The 24,659-nt window shown below is 54.8% G+C and overlaps 2 protein-coding genes across 13 annotated transcripts in view; one reads left to right on the plus strand and one right to left on the minus strand.

The window, feature by feature from the left end:
- The first annotated feature begins 4 nt into the window (after positions 1 to 4).
- On the plus strand, positions 5 to 10,531 carry RELT (RELT TNF receptor). Its single transcript, XM_063327467.1, has 11 exons — positions 5 to 115; positions 2,964 to 3,021; positions 4,391 to 4,480; positions 4,565 to 4,737; positions 4,831 to 4,916; positions 5,182 to 5,418; positions 5,611 to 5,691; positions 5,772 to 5,856; positions 5,944 to 6,132; positions 6,218 to 6,343; positions 9,722 to 10,531. The coding sequence occupies exons 2-10, from the start codon at positions 2,977 to 2,979 to the stop codon at positions 6,318 to 6,320; spliced, it is 1,089 nt and encodes a 362-aa protein (XP_063183537.1). The 5' UTR covers positions 5 to 115; positions 2,964 to 2,976; the 3' UTR covers positions 6,321 to 6,343; positions 9,722 to 10,531.
- Positions 10,532 to 10,608: 77 nt separating this feature from the next.
- FAM168A (family with sequence similarity 168 member A) overlaps positions 10,609 to 24,659 on the minus strand; it is a 222,045-nt gene continuing 207,994 nt past the window's right edge. For all 12 annotated transcript variants that reach the window (XM_063327618.1, XM_063327609.1, XM_063327529.1 and 9 more), the window contains 4 exons: positions 22,879 to 23,021; positions 19,841 to 20,015; positions 17,829 to 17,959; positions 10,609 to 15,945 (listed from right to left, as the gene is read on the minus strand). In XM_063327618.1, the coding sequence (XP_063183688.1) occupies positions 17,847 to 17,959; positions 19,841 to 20,015; positions 22,879 to 23,021 (431 nt within the window). In that variant the 3' untranslated portion in view covers positions 10,609 to 15,945; positions 17,829 to 17,846. The remainder of the gene's footprint in view (positions 15,946 to 17,828; positions 17,960 to 19,840; positions 20,016 to 22,878; positions 23,022 to 24,659) is intronic.

The raw sequence follows: 24,659 nt of genomic DNA on the forward strand, positions 1-24,659 counted from the left end.
CGTGGGCTCACGGCGTGACGTCAGGGAAAGGGGCGGGGCGTGCAGGAGTAAGCGCGCCGGCGGGTTCATTCATAAGGAGCAGGCGCGCTCGGCGGGGCGGTCCCGAGGGGAGCAGGTAAGGGGGGGGGGGGGGGGGGGGGGGTGTAGAAAAAACCCCTTTCTGCCCATGGCGGGGGGGCTCATTCTGAGCTGGGGGGGGCGGCTCGGGTCAATTCCCCTTAATTGATTATTTCCTCTGGGTTTGGGGTCGCCGCAGTTTCGGGCTGTGCGAAGGAGGGGTGATGCTTTTTGGGGTGCAATTTAAAAAAAAAAAAAAAAAAGGGGGGGGGAGGGGGGGGATGTTTATTGCCTTGATCTTATTCCGAAGAGGGGCGGGGGGGAGCTTCGCCTTGGTGCTGCCTGAAGTTGGAGACAGACCCCCCCCCCCCCCCCCGGTGTTGGCTCCGGCTGCTGCGGAGCGAATGTAGGTTAAAATAAAGGATGGAGGTGGGGGGGGAAAGTAGGTTAAGGAAAACTCAGCGGCTGCTGCCTGGAAAAAAGAGCTAGGGACCGTGGTGGGGGTTGATTTTGGTTTTTATTTTCTTTAATTATTTTTGCTGGAGCTGGAAAAATCACAGGGCTCCCAGCCGAATAACCTGCACCAGCCGGGATGCTGCGGTGAGGGGCTGCACCCCAAAATAGGGCCGGAGCGTGCCGCTGCCTGGGATTCGCATCCCAGCGATGCCTTTGGGATCGTTTGACTTTAATATTGGATTTCTGTGACGGTTCGGCTGTTCCCACAACAGACCCCCCAGCTCCGCAGGGGCCCGGGGGGATGCGATAATGCTGAATTTTGCTCCATCTGCCGGACAATCCCCCCCCACCTTGTCCGAAGCCGTCTCCAAGAACTGTTCCCCAAAGTGTTTCTGAACAGTTGCTCCTTTTTTTCCCCCATTTATCTGCAGGAGCCATCGGCTGAAACCCTCTTCCCCCGTAGGGAGGGGAAGCCCTCGCTGGAATCCTGGCCGGCAGCCTTGGGTTACGGGCTGTGTTAAGGAGGGGGGGGGAATAAATGGCTTGTGTGATCCGATGGGATTTGGAGGGGGGGGGTGCGTACCAAAATCAAGTCACCTTCCCCAGTGCGTTTGCATCGACGCGCTGGCCAAGTCGGGGTACGGGGCTGGTGGAGGTTGGGATGTCCTCAAAAAAGCAGCCGGCTCTGGCGCTGTTTGGGGTTATATTTTGGTTTCTTCTGGTTTTAGGTTGGCACCATGTTGGGTTTAGTTTTGCCCGGAAGCTTCAGGGCTTCTCTCCGCTGTGCCAGGGCATCCCTCCGTCACCAGCTGCATCACATGGGACGTCCCTGAGCTGCCCCCAGAAATGGGTGCTGAGTCCCGGGGTGGCTGTGACCAGGCAAAGTGCCAGTGACAACCAGGAGCTGGCACCCCCTGGTCCTTGTACCTCCTACGTCCCCATGGCGGACCTTGGTCATCTAAGGGAAGTCCTTAATCCTTGGATTAAGTTTGGCCTCAAACTTGCTGTAGCTGAGGCCAGTCCTCTTCCTGGTGGGATTTAAATCCATTTGTCTTGAAATGAGGAGCTGGGATGTTCTGGCAACATGGGATGCGTGGGCTGTGCCAACCCGTGGCATCCCCTGGCCACGGCTCGTGGTCCCCCAGCCATGGTGGGACCTGCCCATCCCCTTCCAAGGCCACCGCGGCTCCTTCCCCGACAGAGCAGCACCCCAAACATCTCAGGGTGTCCCGAAGGTGCTGCTATGAAAGGTTTGAATACCACCATCCCAAAGGACTAAAATGCTTCATTTTTGGCTTAAACTCGAGTTTTATTACAGGGTGGAGGGTTTGCATTGGCTTCACCCTCCCTCCGCGACCGAGGGGCACATTCCAGGTGCGATTCGGGAGGTGTCCCCATGGGATGCTATCCCCCCTGGGAGGATGCTTAGCGGGGAGGTGGCTCATGGTGGGGCTCAGGCTGGCCGGGGCAATGGTGGCAGCTGGCTCAGCCCCCCCCCCGCCCCCCAAAAAAATTCATGGGGTCCCAGCTCGGCGCGGACGCTGCTAGTGAAGATGGGGCTCGGTGGCTCTTGGTTTGGGGGTGCAGCTCCTCGGGAGGGGAGAAGGTCTGGTTGGCTTCCTGCTGGCACCCTGATGGGGTGCTCCCTAGCTGGGAGCTACTGGGAGGAACTGGAGCACGGAGGATGCTCATTTTGGGCCCTGCCATCATGTCCCGGCCCATGTCCTGTAGTAACCTGGCTCAGCCCCCCAGCATCCCCCCTCCCAAGTGTAATTAGCTGCACATCAGGCCATTGATGCCGGCCACTAATTAAGAGAAACTCGTCAGGCAAAAGCAGTAACGAAGCTCTGCCGTGGCTCTCAGGGGACCGTGACGACCGGGGAAGTTTCCCCGTGGGTGGCGTAGGCTGGATCCGGGTTGTTATTTATTTTTTCCTCCCTTCCCCTGTCCTGTCAGCATTGATTTTAATTTTCACAATTAATTGCTGAGCCCGAAGAGGGGGCATGAGCCTGTGGGAAACACCTTTTGTTTCGCTTGATTTTTTATTTTTTTTTAATTTAAATATATTTCTTTTTTTTTTTTTTTTAGTGACTTCATTTCCTTGTGGCAGATGCCTAAGGATTTCCTCCGGGAACAGGAAAAACCTTTATTTAGCGGTTTTTAGCATCATCTGCTCCTTCCCCTGCTCCTTGCACGGTTGGTCACAACTCCGTTGCAGGGTTGGTCCCTCTCTGATTTGGGATGGAGTTGGGATCTGCAAGGGAAGGGGGTGATGCCGGGCATCCCATAAAACCCCTGAGAAAACTTCTGGGGGGATGGCGGAGGATGCCTGCTGCGGGGATATTTAGGCAGATGCCTTGGAGCATCCCACTGGGGGGAATAGGGCCCCCAAATCGCTTCTCTGCCAGGATTTTCCCTGGATGGTGACCCCGGTGCTCCCTCTCGGGCAGGTCTCCCCCGGCGATGAAGAGGAGCGGGATGCGCTGGTGGCTCGTCACCGTCCTGGGGGTGAGTACGGCATCGTCCCTCCCGTCCCATCCCTCTGTGTCTCTGCTTTCGGCTCCTCCAATGCTCCAGCCCATCCCAGCATCACCAGCCCAGAGCCACAACTGGGCACCCCAAAATCTTTCTCATCCGGAAACTTGCAGCCCCAGGGGATGCTCGCTTTGGGTCGAGGGTGTGTTTTTTTTTTTTTCCCCAAAAGTTCTTTCTCCTCCTTTTCTCTCCCTCCTTAAAGCTTCTTCCAGGGCAGGGGGTGATAGGGAACGTGCCTTCTCCATCACTGCTCCCCTCGGGGCCACGCTATTGTCCCACGTTCAGGAGATGCTCTTGGGATGAGCCCCAGGTACCATCACAGCATGGCAGGGTTGGAAGGGACCTCTGGAGATCATCCAGTCCAACCCCCTGCCAGAGCAGGGTCACCCAGAGCAGGTGGCACAGGAACGCGTCCAGGTGGGTTTGGAATGTCTCCAGAGACGGAGACTCCACCACCTCTCTGGGCAGCCTGTGCCAGGGCTCTGCCACCCTCACAGGAAAGAAGCTTTTCCTCGTGTTTAGATGGAACGCCCTGTTTCCCGGTTTGTGCCCGTTGCCCCTTGTTGTCCCGTCCCCAGGCACCACTGAGAAGAGTCTGGCCCCATCCTCTTGCCCCCCGCCCTTTAGCTCTTGCTGAGCATTGATGAGATCCCCTCTCGGTCTGCTCTTCTCCAGGCTGAACAGCCCCAGGGCTCTCAGCCTTTCCTCAGCACAGAGATGCTCCAGCCCCTCCGCATCTCCGCAGCCTCCGCTGGACTCTCTCCAGCAGTTCCCTGTCCTTCTGGAACCGGGGAGCCCAGAACTGGACCCAGTGCTCCAGCTGTGGCCTCCCCAGGGCAGAGCAGAGGGGGAGGATGACCTCCCTCCACCTGCTGGCCATGGTCTTCTTGATGCCCCCAGGAGACCATTGGCCTTCTTGGCCACAAGGGCACACTGCTGGCCCATGGTCATCCTGTTGCCCACCAGGACTCCCAGGTCCCTCTCTGCAGAGCTGCTCTCCAGCAGGTCAGCCCCAACCTGTCCTGGTGCGGGGGGTTGTTCCTCCCCAGGGGCAGGACCCTACACTTGCCCGTGTTGAGCTCCATCGGGTTCCTCTCCACCCAACTCTCCACCTGCCCAGGTCTGGCTGGATGGTGGCACGGCCTTCTGGTGTGTCACCCACCGCTCCCAGTTCTGTGTCACCAGCAAACGTGCTGAGGGTGCACTCTGTCCCCTCACCCAGGCCGTTGATGGAGACGATGGCTTTGCATCCACCACATTGCTGGCGATGGGTTTCCATCGGCCATGGTCCATGTGACAGTTCTGCATCCATCACGTCGCTTGCTCTCTGCTTCTCCCGCAGGTGCTGAGCGGACCCGGCGCAGGGGCCGGGAGCTGCGGTCCCCGGGAGCACGGGACGCCGGGATGCCCGCCCGGAGAGGAGCCCACGGGGGTAAGCCATGCCCACCCACGGTACATCCACCCCGGACCCAGTGCAGGGTCTGACCATCGCTCACTTCCCCTTCCCTCCGTGCAGGCGTGTGGCTCGGCGCAGGGCCCGGTGGGGACATGCCGAGCTTGTCCCCCCGGCACCTTCTCTCCGGGGGACGTATCCTGCTCCACTCACACCCACTGCCGGGCCAGGAACAGGATCCTGGTGGCACCCGGGACGGCGGTGACCGACAGCCACTGCGGAGCCTGCCTGCCGGGGTGAGCCCACCTCGGGGCGGGGGGGATGCTGCAGACCCCCAGCCCTGATGCCGCTCATGGGCCCTATCCTGACCCTCCCCTCCCACCCTGCAGGTTTTACAGCCCTGAAGGGGAGAGGGAGCCCCGGGGCCGGTGCCTGCCCTGTGCCACCGCTCCCCGCAGCACTCCGGGGTGCCCAGGTGGGTGCTTGGGCTGGAGGTGTCACCCATCGCGGGTCATGAAAGAGCTTGTGCCAGCGTTCGCCCTGGGGACGCCGCAGGATGTGTCCCCCTCAAGACCGGGGGTAACGTCCTGCTGGGATGTGGCATCTGAGATGGTCTCCACTCGTGACACGAGTGGTTTCTGCTTCATTGGGGGCCAACCCTGCAGTGGGGCTACTGGGGAAAATGGGATTTAATCCCAACAAAACCTCTTTCTGAGCCTGATCCAGTGCCTCCCCCCCAGGCCGGCGACGAACCCGCAGCCCCGAAACACTGGGCCGGCCGGCAGGGACCAACGGGACACGGGTGACCCTGATGGGTGAGGAAGAGGAGGAGGCAGCGGCGGCGGCGCAGGCGGCCCTGCTGACCATCGTCCCGGTCTTCTGCGCCATGGGATTGTTGGGCATCCTGGTCTGCAACCTGCTGAAGAAGAAGGGCTACCACTGCACCACCAGCAAGGACCCCCAGCCTGGGGGCACTGGTGAGCCTCCGTTGTGCCACCGGCACCTTCTGGTGATCCCGCGTCCATCCCACATCCAGCTCACCTCGCTCAGCCCATCCCTGTGTCTTCTGGTCCTCATTGTCCCAGGCATGCCCGCCCTTGGATGGGGGGGTGGGGGGGTTTATCCCCCATCACTGAGTCATCCCCCCCCCCCCCAACTTCTGCCTCCAGGTCCCAGCTCCATCTACCAGCTGGAGGACCCCAACGAGGACACCATCGGGGTGCTGGTGCGGTTGATCACTGAGAAGAAAGGTCAGGGGGGGCCTCTTGGGGTGGGGGGGTGATACAGACTGGACCCCTGTGACACCCCCCCGGTGTCCCCCCACCCATAGAAAACGCCGCGGCGCTGGAGGAGCTGCTGAAGGAGCATCAGGGCCAACAGGCGATGCCACCACCGGGTTGCACCCCCCCAAATAAGTAAGACCCCCCCCACGGCTGCACCGAGGACCCCCCCCAAGGTGGGACCAACCCCATGCTGATGGTATCTTCCCCCCTCGTTCCCAGGCTGCACCTCCTGCCTCAGTTTCCCCCCGCCTGCCGGCACCAGCAGCACCTCCACACCGTGCAGGGGCCGGCCCCGTGCGCCCGCTGCAGCCAGAAGAAGTGGCCCGAGGTGCTGCCATCCCTCAGTGCCACCAAGGTCCCCAAACCCGCAGGTCGCCCCGGTGAGGTCACCATCCTCTCTGTCGGCAGGTAAGTGGTGACCCCAACCCCCGGCGTGTCCCCCCTCTCCATGGGGGGGACAAGTTGATGTGATGCTCCCCCCCCCCCTCAACAGGTTTCGGGTGTCCCGGATTCCCGAGATGAGGAGCGAGATCGGGGGTGAACCCCTTCGTGGTCCCCTCCCCGCTGGTAGCGGGATGCGGCCATGGGATGGTTGAAAAGCACTGATGGCCCCCCCGAGGTGAGAAGGTGCAGAGGGAGGGTGGTGGGGAGCCGCTGTGGGGGGGTCCTTCCTGGGGAAAACTGGGACTGCTGGAGGGTGGAGTGTTAACTCTGAAACCTACTGAGGGCACCTGGTGATTTGTAAGGCTAGAGCAGCCCATCACCCCCAGACCTCTTCCAGCAGCTGGGGGGGGGGGGTGTGCTTAAAAAAAAAAAAAAAAAAAAAAAACAACAAAAAAACCCCCACAACTTCAAGAATTGAGCTCGAGGGGGTTTGGCGAGTTGTTCCCTCCCGCTTTTCCTCCCACCCACCACATTTAAGGTGCTCTAGGGGGTTGGGGAGTGGGTGCTGCTGGGGCTGCAGGGCTGGGTGCCGCTTTGGGGGGGCGGGGGCTGTGGGGGCATGGAGCTGGTGGCCCCTGCGCAGACACCCTGGGGTGCCCTGCGGCAGTGGGTGCCCCCGTCCCCTGCGTACCTGCCCGCTCGCATACAGCTACACCTATACACGCCCCTCGAGCACGCTAACGGCGCATACGCAAATGCCCGCCCAACCCTATACAACATATCTGCATACATTTGCATGTATAGTCACATGTCCGTATACGCACAAAAGGCTACGCATGTGTGTGTGTGCACTTATATATGCACGCACCGATAGCCCCCGCTATAGCCACGCATGAGCTGGGGGACAGCGAGGGGACAGCAAGGCAGGATGGGGTTGTGGGGGGGGCGTCACACGCCGCGGGGTGCTGCGGGCTCGTGGCAGGGCCTGGCACGGGGTGACACGGGCGGGAGGGGGCTGCTGGGTGACTCATGGGCAGCTGCAGGGGCGCACGTGCCCTCACACACCCCCACACCCCCCCCCCAACAGGCCACGCTGGCAGCCACAAGTACCCGTGCATGGAAATACGTATGCACACGCATGTAGAGATGCGCACACACTGCTGAACACGCGCACCCCCACCTCTGCACGCATGCACACACGTGCACATGCACCTATGTACGTGTATGCAGGCACACGCACATGCGAACACGCACCTGGTGCTCTATAAGTGTGTATACACGTGTGCGTGCACACACGCAGCCCTCCGCACACCTACACACACACACACACAAGCATGGACAAATGCACATAAATGCACGTGCAAACCCACCTCGGCATGTATACACGTATGTACGTGCACACGTACGTACGCAGTCCTGCGCCCGCGGAGCTCGACGAGCGTGCACACAGATGCGCACAACACCTGTTCGCGCACCGCTGCACACGCGAACGCGCATGGATGAACACGTGCGCATACAAACCCACCTCGGCATGTGCGCACGTGCACGTACGTACGCGTACACATGTGTGCAGTCACGTGCGCGCACGCAAACACACCCCCCGCTTGCACGTGGAGCTCTGTAAGCGTGCATACGTATGCGTGCGCACACGCATAGACACCTGCTTGGGCACTGCTGCACACGCACACGCACACCCACATCTGCACACACGTGTGCACATACACACGTTTGCAGCGACGCTTACATGCAAGCAGACCCACACCTGCGCCGGGGAGCTCCGTAAGTGTGCGCACACGGGCATGTGCACTGCACACACACAGGTGTGCACGTGTGTGCATGTTGACACACTGCCGCGCAAGCACATAGACATGCGCACGCGTGAGCATTTGCATACGGGGACCCAACTCTGCACACACACGCGTGCGCGCATGCGCACACACGTAGAGTTGCACGTGGGTGCAGACACACACGCGCGCGCATACGGGGCTTTAGAAGTGTGTCCACACACGCACCCCTTCACACGCATATAACACGCATAAATGCAAATGCACACACTCCCCGCACATGTACATTCATATGTACAAGCACACCCATGTACGCAGTCCTGCACGCGCGCACGTGGAGCTCTGTAAGTGTTCGCACGACACCTGTTCGCACCCCGCTGCACACGCGAACACATGCATGAACATGTGCCCATGCAACCCCCCCCCGCACACACAGGTGTGCACGTATGTACATGCACACACAGGCGTGTGCAGTCACACAGGTGCAAACACACCCCCGCCTGCACAGGGAGCTCTGTAAGCGTGCGCACACACACGCACATGGCACCCGTCCACACGCGGCACCCGTCCACACGCGGCTGCATGCGCGACCGTGCGCAAACACGTGTATAAACGCACGTGAATAACCCCCTGCACCAGGACAGGTTGGGGCTGACCTGCTGGGGAGCAGCTCTGTGGAAAGAGACCTGGGAGTCCTGGTGGGCAACAGGATGACCATGGGCCAGCAATGGGCCCTGGTGGCCAAGAAGGCCAATGGTCTCCTGGGGGGCATCAAGAAGACCGTGGCCAGCAGGTGGAGGGAGGTCATCCTCCCCCTCTGCTCTGCCCTGGGGAGGCCACAGCTGGAGCACTGGGTCCAGTTCTGGGCTCCCCGGTTCCAGAAGGACAGGGAACTGCTGGAGAGGGGACAGCAAAGGGCTATGGAGATGCTGAGGGGACTGGAACACCTCTCTGATGGAGAAAGGCTGAGGGATTTGGGTCTCTTCAGTCTGGAAAAAAGACGACTGAGGGGGGATCTTATCAACGCTTAGAAATACTGAAAGGGGGGGTGTCAGGAGGATGGGGCCAGGCGCTTCTCAGTGGTGCCCAGTGACAGGACAAGGGGTAACAGGTACAAACTTGACCATAGGAAGTTCCACCTAAACATGAGGAGGAACTTCTTTCCTGTGAGGGAGGCAGAGCCCTGGCACAGGCTGCCCAGAGAGGTGGTGGAGTCTCCGTCTCTGGAGACATTCCAAACCCACCTGGACGCGTTCCTGTGCCACCTGCTCTGGGTGACCCTGCTCTGGCAGGCGGTTGGACTGGATGGTCTCCAGAGGTCCCTTCCAGCCCTATGAGTCTATGACATGCAAGCCCATCTCTGTCCCAGAGCCACGGCAGCTGCCTGCCCTGCCTTCACCTCTGCCCAGCTGAGCCCGCCCAGCGCGTGACAGCGATGGTCAGTGCCGACTGCAGCCCCCCAGCACCCTCAGGGGCCATCGCAGACACCGTGTCCCCTCCAGCTCCCATCACCCCGGGCTGTCCCCAACCATTTGGGGACACCTTGGCCTTGCTTAGCCTGCGGCCGAATCCTGCAGGGGCTCAGTGTCCTTATGGGGGGCCTGGACCAGCTGCAGCAGGTGGGGACACCTGGGGGTGTGGGGACAACCTGGGTGGCTGCCCTTAGCAGGAGGAGTTGTCCCCTCCAACATGGGATGTCCCTGGGTAGTGACAGCCACCGTGGAACTTAGCCCAGGGAGTGACACTGAGTGGCTCCTGCCACCTTGGGTGGTGCAGAGGGTCCAATCCAGCCTCACCCAGAGATGTGGCCCATCCCTTGTCCTCCACAGCTGGCATCTGGCCTGGGGGCTGCCTCGGGGGGGCGGTGACACCCACAAAGACCCCATGGGCAGGATGAAGGACATTGGGGACCACATGAAAGCCAGTCCCACTTAGTGCCATGAAGCTCTAGAGGTGGCAGCTTGGCTTCTGCTCCTGCCACCAAGGTGTCCACCGGCAGCACAGCAAATCCAACGTCTTGACCAACTGGTGAGAAGGATTCCCCATCCCCGAGGTCCAGCGGTGGCCTGATGGAGAGCATCTCCAGGAGCTGCGACACCAGAGCACAGCTCCATCAGAGGCATCATGCAACAGAGGATGTCATGCAGTCAGGATGCCATTCCATGCTCACCTTCTGGGTCTGTTGAACTGAAGCCTCTCCAGGAACATCATAAGCTCTTGATTTCCCTCCATCGCCACGTGCCAGCACTCAACATCACAGTCTAATGATGGTCTCTGGATCATGGGACAACTTCCACCTTACCAACAACCCAAATGGGGCATGGGTTGCTCTGGCCAAAGCTGGTTTCCTGCATCCACATCTCCTCTCTCCAAAGTCTCAGTCATCCCAGAAGACCATGGCGGTGATGCTCTGCTCGCCATGAAGATCACACACTCCGCTTCCCGTCGGAGCTGTTTGTATAGGATCACGTTGGCTTGGCCATGTCGAGGTCAATGGGACAACCCACTCAAGGTTGGGTTGGAGACCCTCAAGCTCCACCACCAACCTAAAAACGGGTTTATGGCCGGTCCCGTTCACTTCTCCACCACATCACCGCGCCAAAAAACCAACCACCAAACCCTCTCGGGCTCTTTTATTTATTTTTTTTTTTTTTGGAAACATTTTAATAGTTATCGAATGTTCTACATCTTACAGTAAATATCATACAGTTACAAACTCTTGGCTGAAATCTGTCAGGGAGATCACGACCTGATCTTCAGAACCAAAACCAGAACAGAAAACAAACTGGGGAGGGGGCAGAGAAAAAACCCAAATTTACGCTTCAGATGGACAAACCGAGGCTGTGGGGCTTTCCAGGGCATCAGTTCAAGGCCATGTTGCCTACACACCTTGGAGACTTAAGACTTGGAAGACATGGTTACTCTTGGGTTTTAATTTTTTTTTTTTTTCTTATTTTTTTGTATTTATTTTTGCTTAAGAGGTCCAATAATATTTGAAAAAACCCAGCTGGCCTGGCCGTCGAAATGAATTAAAAAAATTAATTACGGAGAAAGATGGGGGGGGGAACCCGGTGGGGATGGGTGCTATGGGGATGGGAGGGTTTGGGTGCGATCCTGCACCCTTGCTGTCTCCTTTTCCCTGTGCTTCCCACTGCCTGCTGACCCTGCGGATCGCTCCCTCATCCTGAACCCCCTTCGCCCCAGGAAAAACCCAGCCCCCACCCCCACCTCCACCACCACCTCAGTCCCAGCCCTTGCAGGAAGATGCAGCCTTGCTGCAAGTGGCCGCGTTGCAACAGGATTTTTTTTCCCTACAAACAGCACAAGTGAGCATTTCCAACCGGGAATTGCTGCCGCTCAACCACATATTTTTGCTATTCCTGCTTTGCAAACATCCCTGTAACAGGTTATTTTACCCGGTTACTAAGGAATCTGTAAGTGCCACGGTGCAACACACCAGAAAAACACCTTTTCCAAGCTCTCCTTCCTCCCAAGCTCCATAACAAGGCTTTATTTTCCATTTTCTCCCTATGGGAATGCCAGCACACAGCAGAGAAAATATCCAGAGCCTGATCCTGCCGACAGCCCAGCGCTGATGGCAAAGCAAAGGGAAGATGGGCAGAGGGTCACCACGTTTTGGGGATGATAGATGCTCAGAGGGCCTGAAAAAATTGACAATTAAAAAAAAAAAAAACCAAAACCAACCCCAAAACCTGGATTTATGGGAATCCAGCGGCTCTTATTGCTATTGTCGGGTGGTTGGGTTTTCCTATCAAAAATAAACCCCCAAATGTGGTTTTTCTGCCGGTCTCACACCCTCCGGCCGGGTACCACATCATCCCATATCCCCTGCGGGGCTGCATCCGCCGGGATGCAGGAGGGGAGGGAGGAGATGGCAGAGAGGAGGGAGTCTCTCCGGGAAGGACCGGATTCAGCAGGACGGCTGGGCGAAAAACCTGATACCCTGAAAACATCCATCATTAAAACAAGCCCCCCCGCCCCGAAATAACACTTTGTGGTAATTACATCTTGAAACTGCAAAAAGCTGGACTGGGTTATTATCATTCCTAAAAATACCGGAGCAAATCCTCGCCCGGAGGCTTCAGCCGCTTGGAGGCGTGATGGGGACAGGCTCCAAGGGGCTCATGTGGATTGGGGGGCCGCCACCACTATTAATATGCCTTCCCTCCCCCCCCTCAAATCTCATGTTTTAAAGCAAAGGTAACAGCAGGGACGAGTTAATGGCCGTAACAGCGGTTTGAGAGTTATTTTCCTTCCTCTTTAGCTGGAATTTTAATCTCAGAGACACTGGTGCCGCCCTGCTAAGGGTGGTTTAACCCTTCCTGCTCTTCCCTGCTAACGCCCCGTGGGATCCTTCACCGCGGGAAACCCTTTTCCTTCACTAACGTGGGCAAAGCTTTGTTGGAATGAAATATTTGAGAAACTGGTGGCTCTCATCAGTGTGCCCCCCAACCAAGGGAGTCCCCCACTGGGCTGCGACCGCCCTAGAATCTTCACTTAAGCCACGACTTGGCCAAGGAAAGGGCTTGGGATCATGGGAGCTTTCCCCCCATCCTTCTATCTAGCTGAAAAACCACGTCCCTCCATGGGGAAGGGCACAGGGCTGCAGGTCACCTCTGACATGAGCCAGGGGGCATCAAGCTACGTGGTGGCAGGGAGTATCTCCCCACCACCACGGCCCCATGAAGCCACCTTGGGAAGGAGCTACCCAAGCCTGGAGCCATGTGGTGGCCCTGGAGCCATGCAGTGGTCCAAGCCTAAACCCAACACCAGTGGCCAAATGTGCTCATCAAAGCCTCTCACCCAACAGACGGCGACTATTTCACCTCTTCACACCCTGGTTGAGTTAATGAGTATTTCTGCCTGGGCATAACGGGATGAGGAACATCGGATCTACTACTAATCCAAACGAAGGAATTAAAAGTAAACCGCCCCACGTCACGTTTCATTAGCGATAACACTGGGTGATCCTCCGTGCTCAGCTCCTGGAGCTTTCTACCCCACCTTTAGTGTTTTCTTTCCTTTCCGGAGAAAGCCTAGCATCTCCTTCCTAGCCATGGGCCAAAATTTTAGCAATCGTTCCTAATGCAGTTAAGGGTGAAGGGTGCTTAGGCCAGTGGTAGGACGGTGTCTGCTGGCGGAGCTCTGCTGGGAAAGGTCCTCCTCTGCAGAGCCCGGGCTGTGATAATGAAGCTTGCTGGCCCCTGCAAGTCGTAGTGCCTTTACATTAGAGCTTACTCTATTCTATTTGTTTTAATGCTGATACGTAACGTGAAGTCAACAGTGAGAGCAAAAAAAGGATATTTGAGAGGTCTTCAAATCCTGTGCTTTATTGGGCATTTTGGTTTTTTTTTGGCCCAGGCTTAACTGTAGCTTGCTACAAACAGGGGAGGGATGATGTAGCATCGTTATTTCCAAACGTCTCTTTACATGCTAACCCTTGGCTTTGCCAAGTTTGATGGGGCAACCCTCTGATTATTTCGTCTTTTTCTTTTTTTTCTTCTCTTTTTCTTTTATACAAACTCAAAGTGCAAGCCAAAGTACTACACGGGAGAAATCCACCTTCCCCACCCCACAGCACTGGTGTTCGGTCTTCACCCACTTTGTTCCCCATGAGGCTGGGAAGGTCAACCAGAGCTTTGCTAGATGTCCTTTAAAACCAGCAGAACCAACAAAACAACCCTGAAACAGAAGCGTTGGTGCCAACACCTGACCTGACAAACAACCTGGGACCAATCAGCGGTCGAAAAAGTCCTCTTGGGACCCTAAGCTTGTTTCTCCCCATCTGGACCATGCTTATGGGAAGGAGCTCCAGTAGCTCCTCCCAATGTCAGCAGAAGCCAAGCTGGGAGACATCACCAAGAGCAAGGTCTCACCCAGGTGCCAACAACCTGTCACCTTGATCTTCTGAAAGACCCTCCTGTCTGACCTCTACAGGAGGTGTCAAGGTGTCCTGGTCAAGGTGACCCTCCAGAGTTGGTCCTCACTGTCCTCACCTCCATCTGGAGAGGTGATCCAGGCATGACCAAAGCAGGGCAACAAGCAGAGACATCTGGGCGTTGACTCAGCACCACACATGGGTTGGAAATCCACACCAAGCAGCACCAGGAGGGACTCCCACCCACATGTCTCCTAACCTGACCTCTTTAAAGGCTCTGGATTTGGCCCGCTGTGATGACCTCGGAGCCCAGGAGACATGAGAGTTGCAAACATCTCTGTGTGAATGCAACTCCTTTGGCACGCTTGAGGGAAAAATCGAAACCCAACGATGTTTTTTCTCTTAGGGAAAAAAAAATAAGAAAAAAACCTTGTTTCTATGCTGGGTTTAGGGATAAGGACTTTAAAATAACTCAAACTGGCCGCAAGCGTTGTCTGTCAATATGAACACTCTCATTGCTGCCCTTGAGACAACTTATTGCTCTACCTGGACACCCCGAGGTGGGATGTCACTGGCTGTGGTTGGCTTCACGTCCTCAAAACGTCCCAAAAACCCCCGAAACAACCCCAAAACCCACAGCCTCTGCATGCCCATTGTCTCCCAGACTGGTCCACGTCAACCGTGGATCACCTTCCTTGCTCTTGTCTTTTCTCAGGTGCCTTCCTCGAGGAAGGTGACATGTTTATTGCTATTGCTTCCTCTTCCCCCTGCTTCTCCATGCTCACCAAGCAGAGCAGCTGGACATCATCCCCCTCTCCAGCCTTCCTCTACATTTCCAGGATTTGTGCCTGGATGAACGTTTCTCCTGAGCCTCCAAGCCCGCTGTAACCCAAAGAACGGAGCGCCACCTTAATCACCATGCAGGCATCATGGTTTGGTCTCAGCCCTGCTGATGATGTGGGTGCAAGGTGAAGCCACCTGTCCTTCCCCCTCGTCCTGCCTCAGAGACTCTTCTCCATCAACCAGCCGCCCTCTTTCCCCACACCACCAGACTCTGGAGAAGCTCTTCAGAACAACCCCTGGACCTGGAGAAGCTCTTCAGATCAACTCTTGGACCTGGAGAAGCTCTTCAGACCAATCCTTGGACCTGGAGAAGCTTTTCAGACTAACCCCTGGACCTGGAGAAGCTCTTCAGACCAACCCTTGGACGTCTCCTTGCTTTCTTCACCAGCCGCCCAGCACATCTCTGCCTGCAAACGGTTGCATGCAAGGAAGGAGCTGCCTTCTCCCTCGCACAGCCCCAGGACGTGGCTGACGGGGAGCATATCGTTTTCCCAAAAGGTGCGAGATGCTACCAGGGCACGCGTCTCTCCGCTGCTCTCTTCCCATCACGCAAGGTCCGTTTGCCCAGTTGGAAACAGCAGACCAAAGACCCGATGGTGACCAGTCCTCCTACTTCCTAAGACAAGTGTGTTACGTCGCTAATTATATTTATATTCTCTTACTCCTACAAAAGAAGGGATGAGTTCAGAATTCCACTGCAGATAATGCATGTATAATCTATCACGACAGCTATCTGGAAGACACCAATTTTCTTGTAATATGTTATGGAAGATTAAATAATTTATATTATCCAACTAAAAATACCCAAACCAAATTGGAATAAGCCTGCCTACCAGCGCTGTGCTTTTCACATAGTACCCTGAACATCGACCACTCTTACTAGCCAAAGAAAATCTAGGCTCTCGTCAACAACAACGACAACAGAAAAAAATAACGAAAAGAACCCAAACGAACAAGAAGTGGGGGATCTTTGCACCACTCAGCTGGGCAATGCTGGAAAAGTGAATATTCTGAGCTTTCAAATGATAGGACCAAAGAGAGAACTTTACTATTGCTCAGTGTCAGTATGTGTGTTACACAATTTATGTGGGTTGGGGAGGAGGAAGGAGGAGAGGAAAAAAAAAAAAAAAAAAAAAGAGGCAGAAGATTAGAAAAAGCAGCTTTTACAAAAACCACTAAAGAATGCATAAAGTGACCCTTGCACTTTTTTTTTTTTTCTTTTGTTCTTGCAAACAGACGAGGTGCTGCAGTACAGCCGCCACAGCACCGATGTAAGACTTGTGTAGTTGCATACAATGTTTGACTCCGGATCTGGAAGAGAGCATAGAGATTAAAAATAAGGCGTTAGAAGCAAGCGGCGCAGGATCAGACCAGGCTGTTCTCTCCTCTGCGCCACGTATAGTCGATGTATACGGGATTAAACCATCCCTCACACCGCTCTATGGGCAATTGAGAAGTTCAACACGAGCAGGCGATGAGCACTGGCAGCCCAGAAACGCCCCCGCAGCCTGGGCTGCATCCCCAGCAGCGTGGGCAGCAGGGCGAGGGGGGGGATTCTGCCCCTCTGCTCTGCTCTGGTGAGACCCCACCTGGAGCATTGCATCCAGCTCTGGAGTCCTCAGCACAAGAAGGACATGGACCTGTTGGAGCGGGGCCAGAGGAGGCCCCGGAGATGCTGGGAGGGCTGGAGTCCCTCTCTGTGAGGACAGGCTGAGAGAGCTGGGGGTGTTCAGCCTGGAGAAGAGAAGGCTCCGCGGAGACCTTATAGCAGCCTTCCAGTCCCTAAAGGGGCCTACAGGAAGGATGGGGAGGGACTCTTTATCAGGGAGTGTAACGATAGGACACGGGGTAACGACCTCAAACTGCAAGAGAGGAGATTTAGATTGGATCTCAGGCAGAAATTCTTGGCTGTGAGGGCGGTGAGCCCCTGGCCCAGGTTGCCCAGAGAAGCTGTGGCTGCCCCATCCCTGGAGGGGTTCAAGGCCAGGTTGGACAGGGCTTGGAGCAACCTGGTCTGGTGGGAGGTGTCCCTGCCCAGGGCAGGGGGGTGGAACTGGATGATCTTCAGAGTCCCTTCCAACCCGAAGCATTCTGTGATTCTGTGCAATTTCTTGGGCACAGAGCTGAGAAAACAGCAGCTCGCCGGTGATATCCAATCCGACAGGATTAAAAATATGCAGATGGGATGCTCTCTGCTAATTGCACAACAATTTGTCATGGGCAAGATTAGCCCAGCATCATGTATGCAGCAAGGAGAGATTTCAGATAACCCCCCGGGCTGGATGGGATCTCGGCTGCCTCCCCGTGCAGCGTCGTGTGTTCCCATCAGCCGCGCTGCCCGTTAATTGGGCATGATGGACCAAGGGCTCCAGAAAGACACGGAGGCCGTTTAAACAACCAGCTGGGATTTCTGGGATTCTGAGCAGGACACGAACCTGCAGGCAGTTGCAGGCATCTGCACGCAACCCCGGAGCTAATGAACAGTATGATCTCCCAGCACGTTTTAGCAGGAAAAAAAAAACATATTCAAGTGACATGAAAGCTGGGGAGGGACTCTTGATCGGGGAGTGGAGCCACAGGACAAGGGATAATGGTTTTAAACTGGAAGAGGGGAGGTTTAGATGAGATCTCGGGCAGAAATTCTTTGCTGTGAGGGGGGTGAGCCCCTGGCCCAGGTTGCCCAGAGAAGCTGTGGCTGCCCCATCCCTGGAGGGGTTCAAGGCCAGGTTGGACGGGGCTTGGAGCAAGCTGGGCTGGTGGGAGGTGTCCCTGCCCAGGGCAGAGGGTGGGACTGGATGGTCTTTAAGGTCCCTTCCAACCTGAACCATTCCCTGTGATTCTATGAAAGAGTGTGATGCATCCAAAACCTTCAAGCATGAAAACTTCTACTCTCCAGTGTCCGACTGCACTCCGAGTGACTTTAAGCCACTGAGGTCACCGGTGAAGCCTTGCATGCACCGAGAAGCAAGATGTAAGGTCAAGGGATGCCGCGCTCTGCTAACGCCCTCCGTAGCCCCAGGACAGCAGGCCATGCCGCTCTCCCTGCTGGGAAGCGGTGCCAAATGGCTCCCGCGGAGTCAAAACATTGCCCGGACAAAGGGATTCAGCAGCTTTGGAGGAAGGAGAGAAGCGATGGCGGCGCTCGGTGGCTAATTGACAAGGGCAAGAGCAGGACCCGCAAAGGCAGCACTTACATGAATTGGCCAGTGGGTTTACCAGTGTGGAGGTACGTAGCTGTAGGTGGGGGTTCCTTGAGCCCTGTACGTTGGCACGGAAACTGGATGTGCTCCGATGGCGGTGTGTTGTGGGGTGGTCAACAAGGTTCCTGCAACGGCACGGAGAAATATTTAGCAAGGAGGAGAGCTTCAGGGGAGCGGTACCCCTAGGGTTTGGTGCTGCAGACCGCATCCGAGGGGCAGGCACAGCATCAGCTGCCTTTTTTGTCTTCTTCAATTCTCCCAAATATTATTCTGCCCGTGAGACCTGGATCGAAGGCGTTTGACTCATGCGATTCCATGAACAGAATAAACCCACCTGAAGCTCCAGCATCTTTTCCATGCTATTTTCTGCCCTCAACTCACCTTTTTCCCATTTTCCTTGTCCCTAAAGACGAGCAGCAGAACCAGCAGCAGAACCAGCCACTAACCTGCTGACATCTTCCACCTGCTGAAGGCACCGGGCGAAATTGCAGCAGCAGATCACTGCAGCAATCTGAAACACTTAAGGACCAAACTGGAAGGGATGAGGGTTGCAAAAGGAGATGAGAAAAAAACCCGGACCACGCCGGGAAAATTAAGATGAGCTTTGCTGCTCCTCTCCCGAGGGCAGCGGAGCTCTTTTGCTTCATTTAAACCCGCCGAGAGCCTTGGGATGCAGCAGAAGGAGTGATCCTCTCCCGGCCACGAAGCAGCAGGACTTGCCCGGTGCAGCTTCTTTTCTTTTCGTCTGCAGCTGATACGCAGAGGGATTTTAGGCGAGGATTTGCACGGTGCCTTCAGCAGACGTGGGGAGGGAGAATACTGCCCCAAACCACTCTGTTCTGAGCACAACTGGGCGCTCAGAGCAACTGTACGCTGAATTTCTTGGTATCTCCCTACAAATGCTACTAACTAAATTTTAAGATATCCCACGTGCATTAATTACATCTCTCCACTTCTCAGTATAAGCAACAATAAATCTCTCGCTGAGTGGTTCTTGTCATACCCAGGCTGCAATATCTCCGCTTGTAACAGGCACTGCGAACCATAACAGAGTCTTATTTCACAGCTAACCCAGATGCATTTCTTGGCATAATTCAACCCACGATCCTAAGAATTGTTAATGAGAGAAATAGAGGCTTTGGAAAAAATACAACCCGCCCATATCCTTACTTAATGTGCTTTCGTTTAATGGCAGCATGAAGCCTTCCCGCACAAAAAATGCAGAGGATTTGGGATACATAAACCAAAGTTAATGTTCATTTGGCCCAATATATGCAGTAAGACCATAAGTATCCTAGAAAAGGAATTTGAGGGTAGAAACACAAGAGTAGTTGAAGAACAAATTTGGGTATTCCTCTACTTAGGAATAACTTAGGACAAGAGGAAATGGCCTCAAGTTGCGCCAGGGGAGGTTTAGATTAGGTATTAGGAAAAATTTCTACATCAAAAGGGTTGTCAAGCATTGGACCAGGCTGCCCAGGGCAGTGGTGGAGTCGCCATCCCTGGAGGGATTTAAAAGCCGGGCAGACGTGGTGCTGAGGGACATGGGGTAGTGGTAACTTGTCAGTGTTGGACTGGACAGATGGCTGGACTCGACGATCCAAAAGGTCTCTTCCAACCTAGGCAGTTTTATGATTCTGTGATTCTACTTACAGAACAGGCAGAGGAAAATAATATATTTAAGGAATATATTTAAGGATGTAAGTGTATCCCTTTAGAGTGAGCCAAACAAAAGGTCTCCTCTGCTACCTTAAAAACCGAGTTAGATCAGTATCAGGAGCAAATTAATTGATTTTTTTTTTGCCTGCAAAGGGTGGTAAGCAGCCAGCAAAACCAGCAGGAGAAACTGCAATTAGCTGTGTGCGTGGCAATTCTGCAAGCTGCAAGGACGTGGGATGCACAGAGGGCTTTTCATCCAGGACACATCTCCTGCTCAGGCGGTTTGGATACATCCCAGCCGAGAGATGAAACTGGGGCTCAGACCACGGCAAGGTTTTCCTTCTTACCTGCTGACATTGCCATGGTGGTCCCAGCGACCATCCCCATGGCCACACCGTTGGTCCTGGGCGCAGCGACCGGGGCCGGATAGATGGCCGATGGGATGCTGTTGGGCTGAACCACGGTGGTGTGATGGATAACGTGAGGCTGGGCCGCGTACACTGGCTGGGTATAATAAGCTCCCTGTTTGAGAAAGAGAAAAAAAACCCCATCATTGTCTTTGTCATTCGATTGAAAGCACAAGCCCAAGCAGTGACTTGAAGCCTGGTATTTTATTTCGAGGCCATCACCAGCTCTGTGTGCAGGGGGTGTCAGCGCGGTGACACAGACCGTGCTGTCAGCAAGGAGTTAGAGCAGCTGCGGCTGCAGATCCTGCTACGGAGAGAGCAGTGATGCTCTTGGGGACGATCCTGCGCAGCCCCACACCTACCCCCCGCACCAGATGGGACACAGGAGGTTCCCAAACCCAGCCTGCATCAGGAGCCCGGAGCAGCTCTGCTGTGACAGTCCTTCACTTGGAGATTTCAAGCCCTCAGCTCCTCCAGATGTGTTGCAGAATCAACATTAAGACACGCAGGTGTCACACGTAGCTGCTGGTACAAAGAGCTGCCCATGGGACATCATTCCAAGTCATATGAGGAGAGGCTCCAAGTCATATGAGGAGAGGCTGAGGGAGCTGGGCACGTTTAGCTTGGAGAAGAGGAGGCTGAGGGGAGACCTCATTGCCCTCCACAACTCCCTGAAAGGAGGTTGGAGAGAGGTGGGTGTTGGCCTCTTCTCCCAGGTGAATAATGACAGGACCAGAGGAAATGGTCTGAAGCTGCGGCAGGGGAGGTTTAGATTAGACATTAGGAAGAATTACTTCACTGAAAGAGTGGTCAGGCACTGGAACAGCCTGCCCAGGGAGATGGTGGAGTCACCATCCCTAGAGGTGTTTAAGAAACGTCTAAATGTGGCACTTCAGGGCATGCTCTAGTGGCAGAGATTGTAGGGGTTTGGGGTTTTTGGGTGTGTGTATGGTTGGACTCGATGATCTCAAAGGTCCTTTCCAACCATGAAGATTCTATGATTCTGTGATTCAAGCGCTGCCAAAGGGCTGGTCCTTCCCATGAGCAAACTCCTGTGCCTGAAGATCTGGACAAGCAAGGATGAAGCTGAACTGGGGACATGTGGGATGGTCCCCGGGATGGACATAGGCAACAGGACTGGGAGGAGGATCAGTGTCATGGGTCGGAGAGTCAGCTTGTCAAGGACAAACCGTGCTACCTCCATTTGGTGGGATGAAATGGGGCCTGGACGCAAAAACCTTCAGCTGTCAGCAGAAAATGAACAAGAGATGGAAGAAAAGGAGAAGCCATGGCTTTCGGCTGATCCCAAGGCAGTTGCCTTGGTCCGGGACGCGTGTCATCTTCTTGGGTTTCCAATGGGAGACAGAGGGGCTGTGAAATCCAGGCTGCCGAGACCCATGGGGTTTTTAAAAAAGGGCGGAAGGATGGCTGGGAATAAAAGGAAGGAGCCAACAGAAAAAAGGTCCACATCCAAAATAATGAAGGGCCTGAAACATGAGAAGTGCAAGGGAGGGAACTGCTGTTCCCAGGACAGGAAGGGACATCGCCAGTACCTGCAAAGCAGGGATGGTCAGAAAGGTTAGAGGATTTAAAACAACAAAGGGAGATTGTATCGCGTGTTAGTGCAAGCCATTAGAGAACCTCTGAAGGTACGGGTTAAGGGGAGAAGGAGATGCAGGGGAACTATTAAATTACTTCTTTCTTTCAGGAGCTGCAAAGGTTGATAGGACAAATTGCAGATGCTGAAAGGCACTTCCTTGGGGAAGAAGAAGGACGTGCTAAGATAAATTAGGCTCATGAAGAAAAGGTGACTGAGAAATCAGCTGTGGAGAAGGAACATCCCAGGCGGTGAGCGCTGCAAGCACAACGTGCTGAAAGGACCTACCAAAGCACCTCCTTCTCGACGTCATTCCCTTCCACGCTGTTGAAGCTCTTATTTGCCAGTCCCTGGGAAGCAGAGATGGAGAAACAGCATCTGCAAGCCCTGCTCCATCTCAGGCTTGCTGGTAGGCACTGGTAGTGGATGCCAACCTCCCGCTGCAGCCGGGATCGGAGAGGAACTAGTAGGCAGGGATGGGTTTGGTCCCCAGCAGTTTGAGTTAATGGAAGGAGAGGTGACAGTGGACAAAACTGGCAAGAGGAGATGCTCCAGTCTCAGCAAGGCATGGAGAAACCACCCCATGAGGTTGTAGGAACTGCAGAAGTTATTTGACATTAAAGAGGAGGGGGAAAGCTAGGGAAGCTGTAGGGCTAGATTTGTCTGAGGAGCTCGCGATCTTCACTGGGAAGGGGCATCAAGGTGACTTTCAGAGGACATCTGCCCTAAATTGCATCCCTGTGGAGGATCTTGGCCCCAGCAAATAGCTGGAGGCGGTGGCAATGCAGAAGCAGAGAAGATGGTACTTGAAATCCATCCAGGTGCTCGGGGAGGAGCTCCTCCATGAGGACACGGATCTGGGTCATGCCTGAAGTAGCTTGTACTGGTGAAGATGACACAGCAGCTTTCCCATGTGAGGTGGCAGGAGGGTGATGCAAGTTGAGTGAGATGCCAACAGCCACCAGCAAGTCGACCTTGTGGTGCCCCAAACTTATTTGTGGCCCTGGGGAAGAGCAACGTTGAGAGCTGAGGAGGGTGGGGAGAGGTGGGTGCAGGGACCATCCTGGAGCCAGTGAGCCCTAGCAGTCAGGTGTGTGATTTTGGAGGAAGGGACCCATTTCCCAACCTGGCCGAGGTACAAGATGCCACTGCGTTGACTCCGCTGCACACCGACAAGTGTGCAAGACCACATCTCATCCAGAGGATCCAATGGAGGAGGCAGGAGACCCCAGCATCCCAGAGACCCACCAACCCCCAGCACGTGCAACTCCATCCCACCAGGACATGGGTGCTTAGCCCCTGACGGCCAAGGAACCTCAGCTGCATCTACATGCCGTTGAGCGAGGCAGTGAGCTGCAGCGGTGGCCGGCGAGGTACCTACCTGGGTGTACAGGTTCTGCTGTGGATAGGCACTTCTGATGGGGTACATAGCAGTTTGGTACGGATTTGGAGACGGCGAGTAGGGAGGAGGTGCGTTGTTACTCTGGGTTGGTGGGACCTTGTAGGGAGTCCCTGCAGTGTACCCTGGTGAAGACAAGAGTAGTCCAAGTTAGGGTGAGCGTTTAGAGCTGCAGAGCTGGTCCATCCAGCACACGAGCAACCCAAGCTGCTGTTCATGGTGCGCCAGCTGCTCGCTGAGCATCACTCAGCATGGACGAGATGTACCAAGATGAACCAGCATCTACTGACGTCCCAGGAAGCCCACCAAGCCAAGACATGAAGGTCCAGCATCCAGCCCCTGGCTAATTGATCACATCGGCCGGGCCTGCATTCTCCACCCAGCCCAGCAGCAGCTCTTTCCACGCTGCCTACACCGGGCCAAAGAGCTGATGAACATTCCCAATGGTCAAAGCATGACTTGATGGGACTCAACCAGCACTTAAATCACCTAAGACAGCACTATCCCCACACCTACTTACCCATCTCTACACAGCTACTTGTAGAGAATAATGTTTTTCCTTCTCTCCTCCCCACATTTTTGTCCTTTCACCCTTTTTTGCTCGGGGTGTGATGAGCAAAACCGGAATTTAATTGCTGGGGGATCTAATTTCACGGCACCGTATTGCTGTCCCCTGCCTATATCCCCAGGCAATGACCAGAAAAGCAGCAACACCGATGGTTCAAACCTTCATATTAATAGGTGAAAATGACGGATGTCTTGAAGTGTGTCATCAAGGTGGACAGTGCCGAGCAGTTTCACCTCCTGCAAAGGAGGGTGGTGACCATCAGCTCGCCTTGCAGGTGGGAGAGGCAACTCCACACGATGCTCAAGCACCTTTATACCTGTCCCGTTTGCTGCAGGCTATTTGCATTAGCGACAAAAGCAGGAAATCTGCTTTACTGCCATTGAGAAAAGCCATTTTCTCTGCTCCGTAAACATGCACGGCAGGCTACGAGCAAGGTGGGAGGAGCAGGCTTGGGAGGGCAGTGGTTGGGCAGCCAGGGAAATATCCCTTGCAATATTTTCAGCTTTGTGATCCTGAGACAGCAGATTGCAGCAATTTTTGTCTTCTGTTAGGATGCAAGGAAAAGAAAATGGACTTCAGCATCTCCCAGTCTTCCCCAGAACCCCCCCAGCATCCCAACAGCCCGTTTTAGCTGGAGCATCCAAGTCCCAGATGATTTACACTTTATCGAAGGTCTAAAGAAACCTTATCTTGCAGCATTTAGGAGATGGTGAGTATATGGGGAACAAAATAAAATGAAGGATACTTTCCAAAACGTGGAAATTTGTCCCAAAAAATAAACCTCACCTAACAACAAATAACTTAAAGGATAATGCGATATCAGCTGACGTGATATGGCTGTGGGTGTCACTTTGGGTTTTTGCTACTATTTGCATTAAGTTCTGAGCTGTCTGGTGCTTATAAAATTATATTTGCCTTCCAGGAAGACCCAGTGGTAGCAGCTCAAGATCCTCTAATGCAAGTCTGATCACATTTGTCTGTTTTTTTAAAGGATTTCCCTGGAGTGAGGACATCCCGTAAGGATCTCCGTTCTTCTGCTTCCTTTCAAGGTACCCTCCGACCTGTTGGCTTGTGATGAACATGGCGTTGACCCTCATACTCTCCACCAGTTTTGCTCTCCAAAACAAAGGGGTGGCTTTAAGCAGGTCCACCATAACGCTGCAAAATCCAATTATTATTACCCAGCCGTGAAGTA

The sequence above is a fragment of the Chroicocephalus ridibundus genome, chromosome 1 (assembly GCF_963924245.1).
Source record: "Chroicocephalus ridibundus chromosome 1, bChrRid1.1, whole genome shotgun sequence".
Lineage (NCBI taxonomy): Eukaryota > Metazoa > Chordata > Aves > Charadriiformes > Laridae > Chroicocephalus > Chroicocephalus ridibundus.